The sequence below is a fragment of the Pseudonaja textilis genome, chromosome 1 (genome assembly GCF_049901715.1).
Source record: "Pseudonaja textilis isolate UNSWEBS1 chromosome 1, rPseTex1.2, whole genome shotgun sequence".
Taxonomy (NCBI): domain Eukaryota; kingdom Metazoa; phylum Chordata; class Lepidosauria; order Squamata; family Elapidae; genus Pseudonaja; species Pseudonaja textilis.
This window is the reverse complement of record NC_141990.1, coordinates 39,198,870-39,211,011: the sequence shown is the minus strand read 5'-3', so window position 1 is coordinate 39,211,011 and position 12,142 is coordinate 39,198,870. Positions and strand designations below refer to the sequence as shown.

Sequence of the window (12,142 nt, the reverse complement as noted above, 5' to 3'; positions counted from 1 at the left end):
GGCCAGATAGCTACACCCAGGTGTTCATTTCCTGGCTTAAATATCCATTTGATCACTTAACTTGACATGCCACAATTCTTTTCAACTCATGGCAAAGGAATTTCATAATAAAATTTGCAGACATTGGCTGGATTCACACATTGTGCTAAATAGTCACAACGTTCTAAGTCATAAACAATGATATACAAATCACTTTATGACCTAGTATAATGTGTGAAACAACTCAGAGACAACTGTTCCTCTTATAGGACACCACCTTTATTTTAATACCATTTTTCAGCAACTCCACAAATATGCTTTGTCCAATAATAAAAGATTAATAACAGAACTCATAAATGATTCATACAGAAACAAGCATGTGGATTCCGTCTGAAAATGATCTTTAGTTGACCACTTTGCACCTGGAGGTTCTTGGCTATCTCATTCCTTAGTCCTTTGAAGAAAAAGTGTTATATCACTCTGAACACAGAACAGAGATAATAGGTGCATTCTCTGGAACAGATATGGTCAGTGTAGGAACTAAATGAAACACACATTATGCAAAAAATACCCTACATTTTTATTTTAAAAAACTTCAGAAAATGGTAAGCATGACTACAGTATGTTCAGAAACAAATTTTGGGGTTTGGAAGCATCAACAAAGACATCTATAAATGCTCCTCTCATTGAAATGGCTGAAGTATTGATTCCTTACTGTTAAGGACTTTAAAAAAAAGAAACAGAACAGAAACTCAATGCCCTTTATCCTGACAGAATTTTCATTCTTACTTCCTCCCAAATGAACAATGTTCTGTTTAATAAGGAAGGATAGCACTAAACGTATCTTACCCCCCTAATAGAATGTACAAGTTAGAGACCTTAAGATACAGCCAAATCCAAGAATATGGCAGGAAAATGAACTGTCACAAGATCAGAGTGTCTTTGTTTATGCTTTTCATTTCGCTTTTTTCATCAATGTTGTCCAGCAAGTCAAAGCCAGAAGCGATGGGATAGAGAATTAATGAGGGCAGCAAACTCAGTTTCCAAAGGCAAGCCACATAGACTAGATAGTTAACAGCTCAACTGCATCTTCCACAGCACTTCTAATTTGACTGTCCAAAGAATACAAGTGGCAAGCTGGCTTCCTGTACCTTGCCTTTGCTGAGGTGTAGTAACACTGAAGAATTCAGTTTCAAGTGACCACGATCGTTGCCCATTTCTCCACTTTCTCTTCACAACAATATGGACCTTCTTGCAACTCCCACAGGCCACGGCAATTATCAGTGGTTCAAATACAAGCTTGCAAACCCACAAGACAAGTGTGGATAGAATGTGACCCTGAAGATCCTACAGTTCATCCGTGCTGCGTGAATGTGAAGCTAGCTTCTGATCATCATCTTCCTTTTCAGTCTGATCAGGTGTCTCTAATGTGCTTGGTTGCATGTTTTCTGTTTTTTGGTCAGCCTTGGAGCGTTTTTTATTCTTTGAAGGCTTTTTTGCCTTCCCTTCCTTTTTCTTGGTCTTCTGCCCTGTATTTGCCAGGTCTCCTTTTTTCCCAGTCCACGTTTCTTCCAGACAGCCTAGAAAAAGGACAAAAACAGTTCCTAAGTTATCATCAAACTGCCACTTCCCTCTATCCTGACTTAAACATCACTATTTTTCTTCCTCTCTCAACTGTTACAATTTCCATTCAGTTTAAATTACTAGTTCCTGAGACCAGGGACTGCTGAGTTGATTCCAGGTTAATATTTCACAGAAAGATGTGACATTTAAGAAAGACAGGACCTGCAAATGTCAATTCTGCTAAACAGATCAAAGGTTAATACTAAGCATAGAAAAACTTTGCATCATCTACAACTGAAACTACTGTATTAACATTATATCCTGATTAAGTCACCTCTTCCTTTTAATTAATGAAATCTACCTATGAATAAAATTGGCTTTCAATTCCATCCTTCTCAGACATGAAGCAAAAAAAAATTAAAGTAAGAATTGCTATCTTTACCTCTTTTCCCTTAGCAACAAAAATGGAAAGCAGCTCTCAGCAACAGTCTTGGCTTTTAAGGATAATAATTCTTTTTAATATGTTTTTTCATAAAGAGCCAAGAAAGGAAATTCATTAATTTATTCTAATTAATCTGATTCACAAACACTAGAACTCTAGTGGGCAACCCAATCTTAGAACCATTTTAAGTGCCAAGGAATTGGAATTGCACCCTGAGATAAGTCATGGTTTATTTTAATTATAGTGTATGGATTTTAAAAATAAATTAATTCTTTAAAAAAGAACTAAAAAACTAAAACTAAATAAACCACACTTTTTCCCATGTGGCCTGAGCAACCAGGCATCATGGGGTTTTTCATAAAATGTACTGAAGGGGCAGATGTCTATCTCTTTGACTATGTCACTTCTTGTTTCCTAACCAGAATACTTCCATTAAGTTAAAGAATGGGGTTCCCATGGTGGGCCTTGGGCACCCAGTTGTTTTAAAAGCTGAACTCAGCATAATTTTGGGGGAGAAAATAAATTTTTACCAATTTGGTTCCCTTTTCTGAAAGAAAGAGAGAGCTATCCATGGAATCCAATGTGTTACTTAATAAGTCACAAAAGTATGATGTTTGGCCTAAATTTAAAACGTTTCTCTAAGCAGTACCTGGCGAGGAACATCTATCCTTTTATTAGCAACAACTGGGCAGAAAATGAAAAAGCAGAGTGAAAAAAGATTATTCTTCCCACCTATTTTTATTTCTTTCACCCTTCCTGAAATGCAGAGCTTGACACTGCACAGAAAAACATGTTTCCCATCTTGGAGGGGCGGGGTGGGGGAGAGGAGGGAAGATGGGGCTGTCCTGCACAAGCATCCCTACATCCCAGCCACCCACTTTAATCAATTCCATGAAAGGGAAACTCACTGGCATCCTTTCCTTTCAACACATGATTTGCACATAGAAACTGGGAAATGTCTTCTTGTTGATGGTTTTTATACCAATCTTCAATCACATCTTCATATTCTTCCACCATTGTCTCACACTAGCAGATAAAACGAGAGGGAAACCAAAATCATGAAAGCATGACTCTTCAGAGAAACCCAAGGTTTCACACCACATCTTTTCACATTTGGTAGATAATTTCATTTGTTATAAAACCGGTCACTGAAGAATAACAGAAACAGACCAAAAATAACACAAGAGAAAGGAGTAGAGAAGGAAGTTCAGTATTTTTAGAATTCTAGATATTTACATGTTTTATTTCCAAATCCCAGCAGTTAAGTTAGACTATATTGATTACATTTTTCCCCATTACATAATTAAGACCAGTGTGTGAAGGATTTCTGGATAATCCCCCATCCAGGCTCCGACTACACCTGGATCTGCTTTTCTTCAGGAAATTCTGATATCATGTGCCTTCTAGCCTGGCTGCACAAAGCAGACTGCACCCCTCCCCAATAGTACAGACCTTTTGAGAAGACCATACCCAGACATACTCAAGGCTTAATTTCTCTCTATGACCTTACTTGATTCTTAGTTACTGATTCTTAGTTTGAAATCCCCCCCCCACCCCTATTCAGAAGGCCTCCAGTCTTTAGAAATATACATTTACATTTTTTCCCAAATGGTGATTGGCAGAATCAAGATCTAGTAAACCACTGAAGCTTCAAAAGTCGCCCCCCCCCCCAAACAATTTCTGTAAATTCTTTGTAAATATTCAGATTAACATAAATGTTAGCTAATCAGATGTTTCGTTAATTTTTTTTTTGAAGTAACTGACCATTCAGAAAGATCTTCTTTTGGGGGGGCCCTCAGAGCCTCCCCAGATTACATCATACTGAAATGTTGAGGCAGAATAGCAATTCTTGATGATATATTTTTTTAGAAATGACTTAAGGTATATAAACACATTCAGCCTCACCCATTCTTCTGTGAATTAAAGCCCCGTCCTCCAAACTGAAAAAAAGACAGGTTCCACCCACTCCATGTCCCTGCAGCCCTTGAAGGCTAAAAGTAGTAGATTCAAAGAAAGGGAAACCTCAGGCAAAGTTTCCTAACATCATGTGGAACTGGAGGAATACTATCATAATTTTTAAAAAAATATTACCAGTGCACAAACAAAGGTCCTTCAACTACCATACCTGTTTCTTAAGATCAGCCACTTCTGCAGAGGTTTCATTCCATAACTCATATGGAATGTCCATCACTACTTTTACTCCTTTGTGCACCAAGTTATGAAGAGTTTCAAATGTCTCAGATATACCCTAAAATAGAGTGAATAAAGAATATACTTTGAAAACACCAAGACTGCCAAAGGAAAGTGAGGAACAAGTAATGCAAGTTAATGCTTGTAAAAATTATGCAATAAATGCTAGAAGAATTCTAAGTTACAAACCTTCGCAAATCTGTTGCTTCCTGATCTTTCTTTATGCAAATTATACTCCAAAAGCCTCTTGCAGATGTTTTCTGTCACTTCGATCAGTCGAATGTCACTGCAGACAGAAAAGAATGCTGGGAAATTAAATAGCATTTCTGGATGTCTATTATTTCAACTATGAAAATGAAAACTCAGGTTGCTTTAATTATGGAGAACAAATGGCCAGTTTAATCTTCCATTTGCTACCTCCACTTTTTTTGTCTGCCAATGCTATGGCACTTTACTTTGTAATTCATGTTTTAGCATTTTGTTTATACCTCAATCCATTCTCAGGATTCCTCTGTGAATCCTGAGGGAAAAGCCAAGATTTGTTGCATTTCTCAACAACCTTGTTCCACTTACGATTTTGTGTACTTGATTTTGGATCCCTTGCCATCCAGAAAGCCATATTTTGTGTCAATCACCTCCTTGGTCTTGCCAGTTTCATCGAAGGAAGTCTTCAGTTCCAAAGCAACATACTTGCAAACTAAATACAGTCAAAACTCAAAACAATTAGTAATGGTAATTGTGACTGCTGATCTGCTGTATTACAAATGTTGCTCAATTTTCCACTAGCTTATGGCAATGAACATTCTGTAAAGCAGTTGAGTAGCCTCACTACTCCATTTGCAAAACTTAATGACTTGCTATGCATGGATATAATGAAAATTCACATACACATAGTACTAAACTCTTTATACCATGCATTGCTCTATGCTACCCAGAACCACATTTTTTGAAATTAGGCAACCACAGAAATTCTTTACATAATAAAACAAACATACATTTGCTGTTCCAATAAGCTCACACAACTAGCTTTGCTGAACTCATTTTTTCAGTCTAAATTCAGTTTGCTTTCTTTACACTGCAATGCTACCTACTTTAAAAACCTTAAAAACTCACACCTAGGGGCTCATATTTCTTTCTGTTCCTCTTTTCTTTTTTACTCATCTGGCCCTATTTTAGTGACAACATTTTTTCAGATCCTTTTTCCATTCTATTAATACCATAGCATTTTTAACTAAAACCCCCAGCCTTCTTTGAAAAACAGCCATTTAACGGTTATCATTCGCTATAGTAATAAAGTCCTGTCATATAATTTATTTTATTTGCTAACATTTATATCTGGTGTACTTTTAAACTCTCCAAGCAGCTAATAGGCTGCAATATAAAAAAAAAACATAATGATGAGAATGTTATCCCATCATTCCCAGATTAAAATCATTTATTTTACACCTCCCAAATAACTTTGTGGCACTAATGTCATTTCATTAGTTATTACATTAGTTGCCTTGTGGAGAGATCAGCAGCAAACAAATGTAATAACTACATTTGAAGTATATATACATTTCCTCATATTAGGAGTTTCTAAACACAATTACTCCCTACTCCCTATTTTGTTGCCTGCCCCATCCCGTAAATCTATTGTACTATCTCACTATATGTTACTCTCATGATTACAACTTAAAAATAACTAGCAGTTAGGAGGAGGTATTGATCTAGTGCTGCCGGAGAGAAATATATTATTTTATATCCAAACATTGTTTCACCTTCAGAGCACTGTAGCATTTTAAAGACAAGAACGTAATCAATACCGTAATTTTCGACAAAAGGAAGACAAGATCAGTGCTCCATTCATTCTGGGACTATCCTTGCAAAAATCTTTTAACTGTCTTGTGGTGCATTGGTATCATCCTCCTAGCTGGACTTTACTAGACAAACTTTGCCTCATCTAAGTTTCCATTGAAATAACCGCCGCTACAGATTCGAGACTTTTCATCCACTCCTTCCAGATCCCATCAGTACTCCTGAATCCAAGCTCACCTTCGCATTTATTGGGTAGTTTAACCCAGTCGCTGTCATCAGCGACGGCTCCCCGCAGCCCAGCCGGAACCAGCAGCAAGACCAATAAAGCACCGACGCCCGAAGCCATCGAGGACCCCCCCTTAAGGTTGCCACGCCGCCACAGGCACAACAGCCGCACGAACTAATACTCATAATCCACCCTCCGCTTCCGGGACCCTCCTCTTCTAATGTAACTATAACAACCAGCTGTACCAACCAATTGCGGCCACAGTCGTGGCACGTTCCAACGGACGGCTCGGATTGCTTCGCTTGCCAGCCAATCGAAGACTCACATAGCGCTCTCATTTCTCCAATAAGCGTGCTCTGTCCTCCTCTTTCTACCCTTGAAGTGCTACCCTCCTTACTCTCTGATTGGCCGGTCTGATTCCGTCCCCGTTTGTTACGCTCACCCCATTCGTTAGAGAAGACGGGATGAATGGGTGGGAACGAAGTGCTTGCTTCCTGATTGGTTCCAGGGCATGTTGAATGAGGTACGGTGCTGTACAGTAGTAATGTTTGGTGTGCTTTCTTTATGAGATTCAGGTTTCACTTGTCATAGAGAAGATTTGGAGTAGATGGACCTTCCCTTGCTTCGTGCTTCTAACTAGAATTGGCCTGAAGAAAATGATAATGGCACTAAATGAGAATTCTGGGAGTTGTAGTTCAACATATTTAACAGGCATGCTATTTGGAAATAGGCTCCGGACATTTTGCTGCTGAGGCTGAGCAAAAATTGGCACCTCTTAAACAAATACTATGCAGACCAAAATGTTGCCTAAAATATTTTGAAATTGTTATTTCCTGGCAGTACAAATGCTAAGGTGACCAACTTTTTTACAAGGAGGAGAACACAAATTGAAGAAAAAAAACAAAGCCACTTGCGCGTGGCACACTCAAAACAATTCTCTGTGGAGCACATGCGTCTCATAATCGCGTCTCGCCGCACTGTACCGAGCCTTGACGAATCATCATGTCAAATACAAATAGGTCACATTACACACAACGGATTGGATCGGCATCGATCAAATACGGAGATTTACAGATTAGTCTTCAAATATCAAAAAGGAGGACGTGTAGGAGGACACTTTTCGAGAGAGGACAGAACTTACAAAAGAAGCAAGGGAGGACAGTTGGTCACCTTACAAATGCAAAAGCAGAATGGGGTTACAATTTGCTGGTGTTCACTGGGAACTGCCTAAGACAGCTGCCTCATTCTGCTTTGGAGTCCTGCAAATGGGCACCCTCCAAATATATAGGACCAATTCCCACAATTGATTCTCTCTGCTGGATAGATGAATAGGGAAGTGGAAGATAAAGTGCAACTATAAGACATCCAGTGTGGGAAAGCTCATTTACAAATATGCAATAGGACAGTTGTACATTCTACTAAGCAATGGTGCTTTTTCTTACATAAATTTGTAAATAATTACAATCTTGATTATGTGCCATCAAATTGTTATCGACACTTAGTGACCACATGGAACCATCTCCATGATTATTTTTAGCCTGGTCCTTTAGTTCTTCCAATAGTGTCCTATGTTTCCAGTGAGTATCCATCTTGCTGCTGGTTCTTTTTCCTTCCACCTTTCTTAATAGAAACATGGGTGTTCAGTTTTATCAGTATGGCTACAATTGGGAAAGATTTAATAAAATTTCCCCTTACCTTGAAGTCTTCACTCTGCTTAAAACTACACACCTCAAAGTTTCAGCCCTTTATTTCTAGAGAGACAAAAATTTCTAGGGATCAGATGGTATTGCATAATTCCATTCTGATACCCCATCCTCATCTGTGAAACTTTTGTTTGTGCTGCAGAATACAGTATAGATCACCTGTGGTCTACTTCCCATCTCTCTTCTATTCCCACACCATACATATTCCATTTTAGTTATTCCACCAAAACTGGAATAACTAAAAGCTACTCACATTGGAACTGTCCATACAGTACTTATTTCCCACAATATGCTTTCCCCTCTTTCTCTCTTTCGGTTTCTTTCTGCTTTTGCATGCTTTGTCTCATTTTTCTAGCTGTTTTGTAATAAACATCAAGCTCTATTTTTGTTAGCTGAACTACGTGGTGTGCATGGTTGCTCTGATCTTGCCATATGGACTGACAGACTAATTATCCAATGCATTTAAGAAGAAATCATTGAGTTCAGTGAGTTTTTAATATAAATATACATTGGATTGAATTGTTAGTCTTTCATCACTTGATGATAACACAAAAGATGATCAAACATTTTGTATGTTATTAACTTCAAGAACTTTATAAAGTTCCCTTCTCCATTTCTCCAATTCTTAGGATGCTCCCTGCAAAATGGCTCATGAAAAGAAAAACACCTCAAGCAAGGATATCAAAGCTTTTATTGAGAGAGAAAAAAGCACCAATTAACAAAGCATCCATCTCCACCCCAAGGGAGTAAGGGAACCCACAGAATGGAGAAAGGGGAATGCTAGCTGGGAAATTCTCAGAGTTGGTCCATATATCTTAGAGTTGCTGAGATTGAGAAACACTACCTTAATTCATGCTAGTCTTTTTTTAAAACTTCCACATAAGCCTGAAAAAAAGATGATGATGATGATGCTTTAATGAATCAGAAATGGTTTAATAAATGATTAAGGTAGCACATTTTAAATTCTTACATTGCATTAATCCTGATGATTAAGCAGCAACATGGAATCAGTCCGATGTGTCTTGAGGCCATCACATGCAGAGTTCCCATTGATTAAAAGTTTTATCAAAGATTGCCTCCGTCATCCAGTTGCTGGAACTTGGGAGTTAATAACTGAATACTTCCTTATGACTGGAATTCTGAATGGACATCACAAAATGATAGGATTGGACCTCAAGTGTGCCGTAAGCTACCTTGTGCTACATTCATAGCATATCTGATAAACAGATGACCAATTTCAGTTCATTGCTGTTTGAGGCAGTCTGTTCCAGATTCCTTGAAGCATTTCATGCATTGAAAAATGTTAGCAGTTCTTTTCATGTTTCTTTTTAATAATTTGAGTTTATAGTAACAATGCACTACAGTTTTGCTTATCTTTTGTAAAGGATGCAGCAGGTCATCAGTACATTAAACATTAGGAACTTGAACAGCAAAGTTCTGATGGCCAGAAGATGTAATTCTTGTGTACGATTATGCAGAATTTCAGTAGACAACATCTCTTCCTCCACTATTATAAAAAGCAAACAAGAACCATATTATAGAGCAATATTTGTAGCAAATACTCAGACATTTTTGGTCCTGATATACTCAAATGAAAATTTTGGTGCTTTTATTAACTATCTCTTTGAACTTACTTTAAACTAGAAGTTCAGAACCAGGATGTATTACTGTACAGTAAATTGTTAATGTGTGTCACTACAGTTTTACAAGTCATTTGTTCTGTTGGTTGAAAAATCATAAATATTATTTTAAGCTGTTTGTTCAGTTACTTTAGTCTCATAGAAATCATGTAAACAAAAATATAGTATTCAGACATGCAACATTCTGATAACATTCGGTGAATTAGTTAAACTTCAATAGGTTTTATTTGGATTGATTATTTATTCAATTTATTTATTTATTCAAACTCAACCGATTCTGGGCAGCTTACAATTGTAAAATTATAAAACAATTTAAAAAAATTAAAATGATTAAACATCCACAAAATCAATAAGTACAAATAGCAGCTGTGGTGATTAATCAACTAATAGTAAAACTAAGCAATGGGACCCTTAACACATTCCAAGCCCAGGCCTGGGTACACAATCAAGTTTTTACAGCTTTGCAAAAAGCCAACAGGATTGGGGCCATTTTAATCTTTGAGGGGAAAATATTCCCTAAGGCAGGACTACATTTAAAAAGGCTGTCTTCTAGTCCCTGGCAGCTGACACCCTTTGGCTGACAGGATCTACAGCAAGCCCAATCTGTTGGATTGGATTGGATGGATAGAAATTTGTAGAAAAGGACAGTCACTCAGGTAACCCAGTATCAAGCTACGTAGGGCTTTAAAGGTGATAAGCACCTTGAATTACACCCGGAAACACACCAGCAGGTAGTGCAGCTCGTGGAATAATGGTGCTACATGTGCCATATAGTCGGCACCATTTATGCAGCCATATTTCCACCAGTTGAAGTTTCTGAATGCTCTACAAGGACAGCCTTTCTGTTGACTGAAAAAAGGTAGAGCATTATAACAATGATCAAATGAATGGTCCATAGAAAATGATCAACTGAAGCAAACTCCTCTCTGGAAACTGACTCTCTAACTACTTGGAACTTAAGGAAATATTCTGTGTTTACCTCCTTGATTTTCATACAGGCATAGATCATCCATATGTTGCTCCTCTGGAAAAAAATAATAGTATGAAACATTATTTTCTTGAATCCTTAAAGCTTCCAAGTAATTCATGTTTTTAGTAAAGTTAATGAACAGATTGATTTTTAACAGCATTCTCTTCATCTAGATTTTAGGACTTGTGTGGAGAATAGATCATGTTTTACATAATATTTATGCATAAATATTGAAAAGTCAGAAGACTTCACAAACTTTTAAGCACCCAATTCAGTTATTAGCGTTAACCGATATATCTATTTCTGGTCTGGCCAACCCTAATAAAATTGTTATTTATTTATATGGGGCCAACATGCACAAATTAATTTATTACTTTATATTGAGAAGCAAAGCCCCGGTGTGTTTGGTTTTTGCTTGTTTTGTGAATTCAGGCGCACTTGTAAGCAATAATTTTATGACTCAGCATGACATGCTAAAGTAGTCAACTCTGTATTATTTAATAAACAATCATTAAGTCAGAGTTAATCCAATTTGACTAATTGCAATAATATTATACTTTAATGTATTTTTTACTCTTAAATATTTCCTTCCCCCTTTGATAAATACCAGAGATTTGTAGAGAGGTAGTGTTCCATATTCTTGAGTTTTGATTTTGTGCAACCGAGCAAATGACAATATCCCATGATTCAAATTCTTTGCTGGGTATGGAAATTTGTGCGATTGTGCTGAAAGAGCCATCTTCTTCCTTGAAAATGCCATAAGTATAAGAGTCCAACATGGTCCCATTTCCATTGGAAAACCAAATTACTCCTAGTGAGTTCTCAGAGAAGTCATTCACCAAACATATAAACAGGGTCTTTCTTTCACCATTTATTTCCAGATAGAGTGGTGGTGTCAGAGTTGAAAATAGACCTAAGGAGTGGTGACCTGTTATTCAAAGAAATGGTTTATTATAAAGATGCATGCACAAAATTAGTTTAGAAGACTGTTTTCCCCTATGGAAATAATAGTGCATTATTAAGATTATTGTTGTTTTTGGAGGTTCACTAGGATTTATCTCTTTTTCCATAAAAATATAGTTCCTTCCTTTCCTTCTCCTTGTACTGTCACTTATCTTCATTCACAGAATTTTTACATTGTCTTATTTATGTAACTCACCTATGTTTTTCCAATTGATTTTCTTTTTTTTTTCCCAAAGAAGTTTTTAAAAATTTACTCACATGTCAGAAGCTGGAAAACTGCAATGATCAAGAGATGCCCAAATGGCCTCCAGGCCAGGTTCACTTGGAAAGCCCACAGCATCATTTCAAGGAGCAAGGATGCTTCTGAAAATGTGTGTTGTAACTGACAAACTCAACTGAAGTTCTTTCTGACCACTGTTTTCCTTTCCCATTGGTAACAGCTGCACAGCTGCTTGGCAAAAACCTCAAAGTTTTTGCTTAAGTCACTCTCCTTTTTTATATTTTCAAAATGGCTTGTCTCTTTGTATTGCCATTGCCACAAACAAATTTTGCATTAGTATTAAAAAGTAACTGTATCTGAAGCATGAAGAGATGATAAAAACACCTGTACACATACACATCACATTTATTTATTGATTTTAACTATCTCAAACTGTCCCTGGACAGTAT

General features: G+C 37.2%; 2 protein-coding genes across 2 annotated transcripts; both read right to left on the bottom strand.

Annotated features, from left to right (window-relative positions):
* Positions 1-242: 242 nt before the first annotated feature.
* Positions 243-6,351, bottom strand: CNPY3 (canopy FGF signaling regulator 3). Its single transcript, XM_026695915.2, has 6 exons — positions 6,209-6,351; positions 4,748-4,871; positions 4,364-4,460; positions 4,110-4,232; positions 2,893-3,010; positions 243-1,559 (listed from the first exon to the last, which is right to left on the bottom strand). The coding sequence occupies exons 1-6, from the start codon at positions 6,315-6,317 to the stop codon at positions 1,327-1,329; spliced, it is 804 nt and encodes a 267-aa protein (XP_026551700.1). The 5' UTR covers positions 6,318-6,351; the 3' UTR covers positions 243-1,326.
* Positions 6,352-8,573: 2,222 nt separating this feature from the next.
* On the bottom strand, positions 8,574-11,813 carry PTCRA (pre T cell antigen receptor alpha). Its single transcript, XM_087922262.1, has 4 exons — positions 11,732-11,813; positions 11,118-11,438; positions 10,520-10,564; positions 8,574-9,407 (listed from the first exon to the last, which is right to left on the bottom strand). The coding sequence occupies exons 1-4, from the start codon at positions 11,811-11,813 to the stop codon at positions 9,271-9,273; spliced, it is 585 nt and encodes a 194-aa protein (XP_087778388.1). The 3' UTR covers positions 8,574-9,270.
* Between the last annotated feature and the right edge of the window lie 329 nt (positions 11,814-12,142).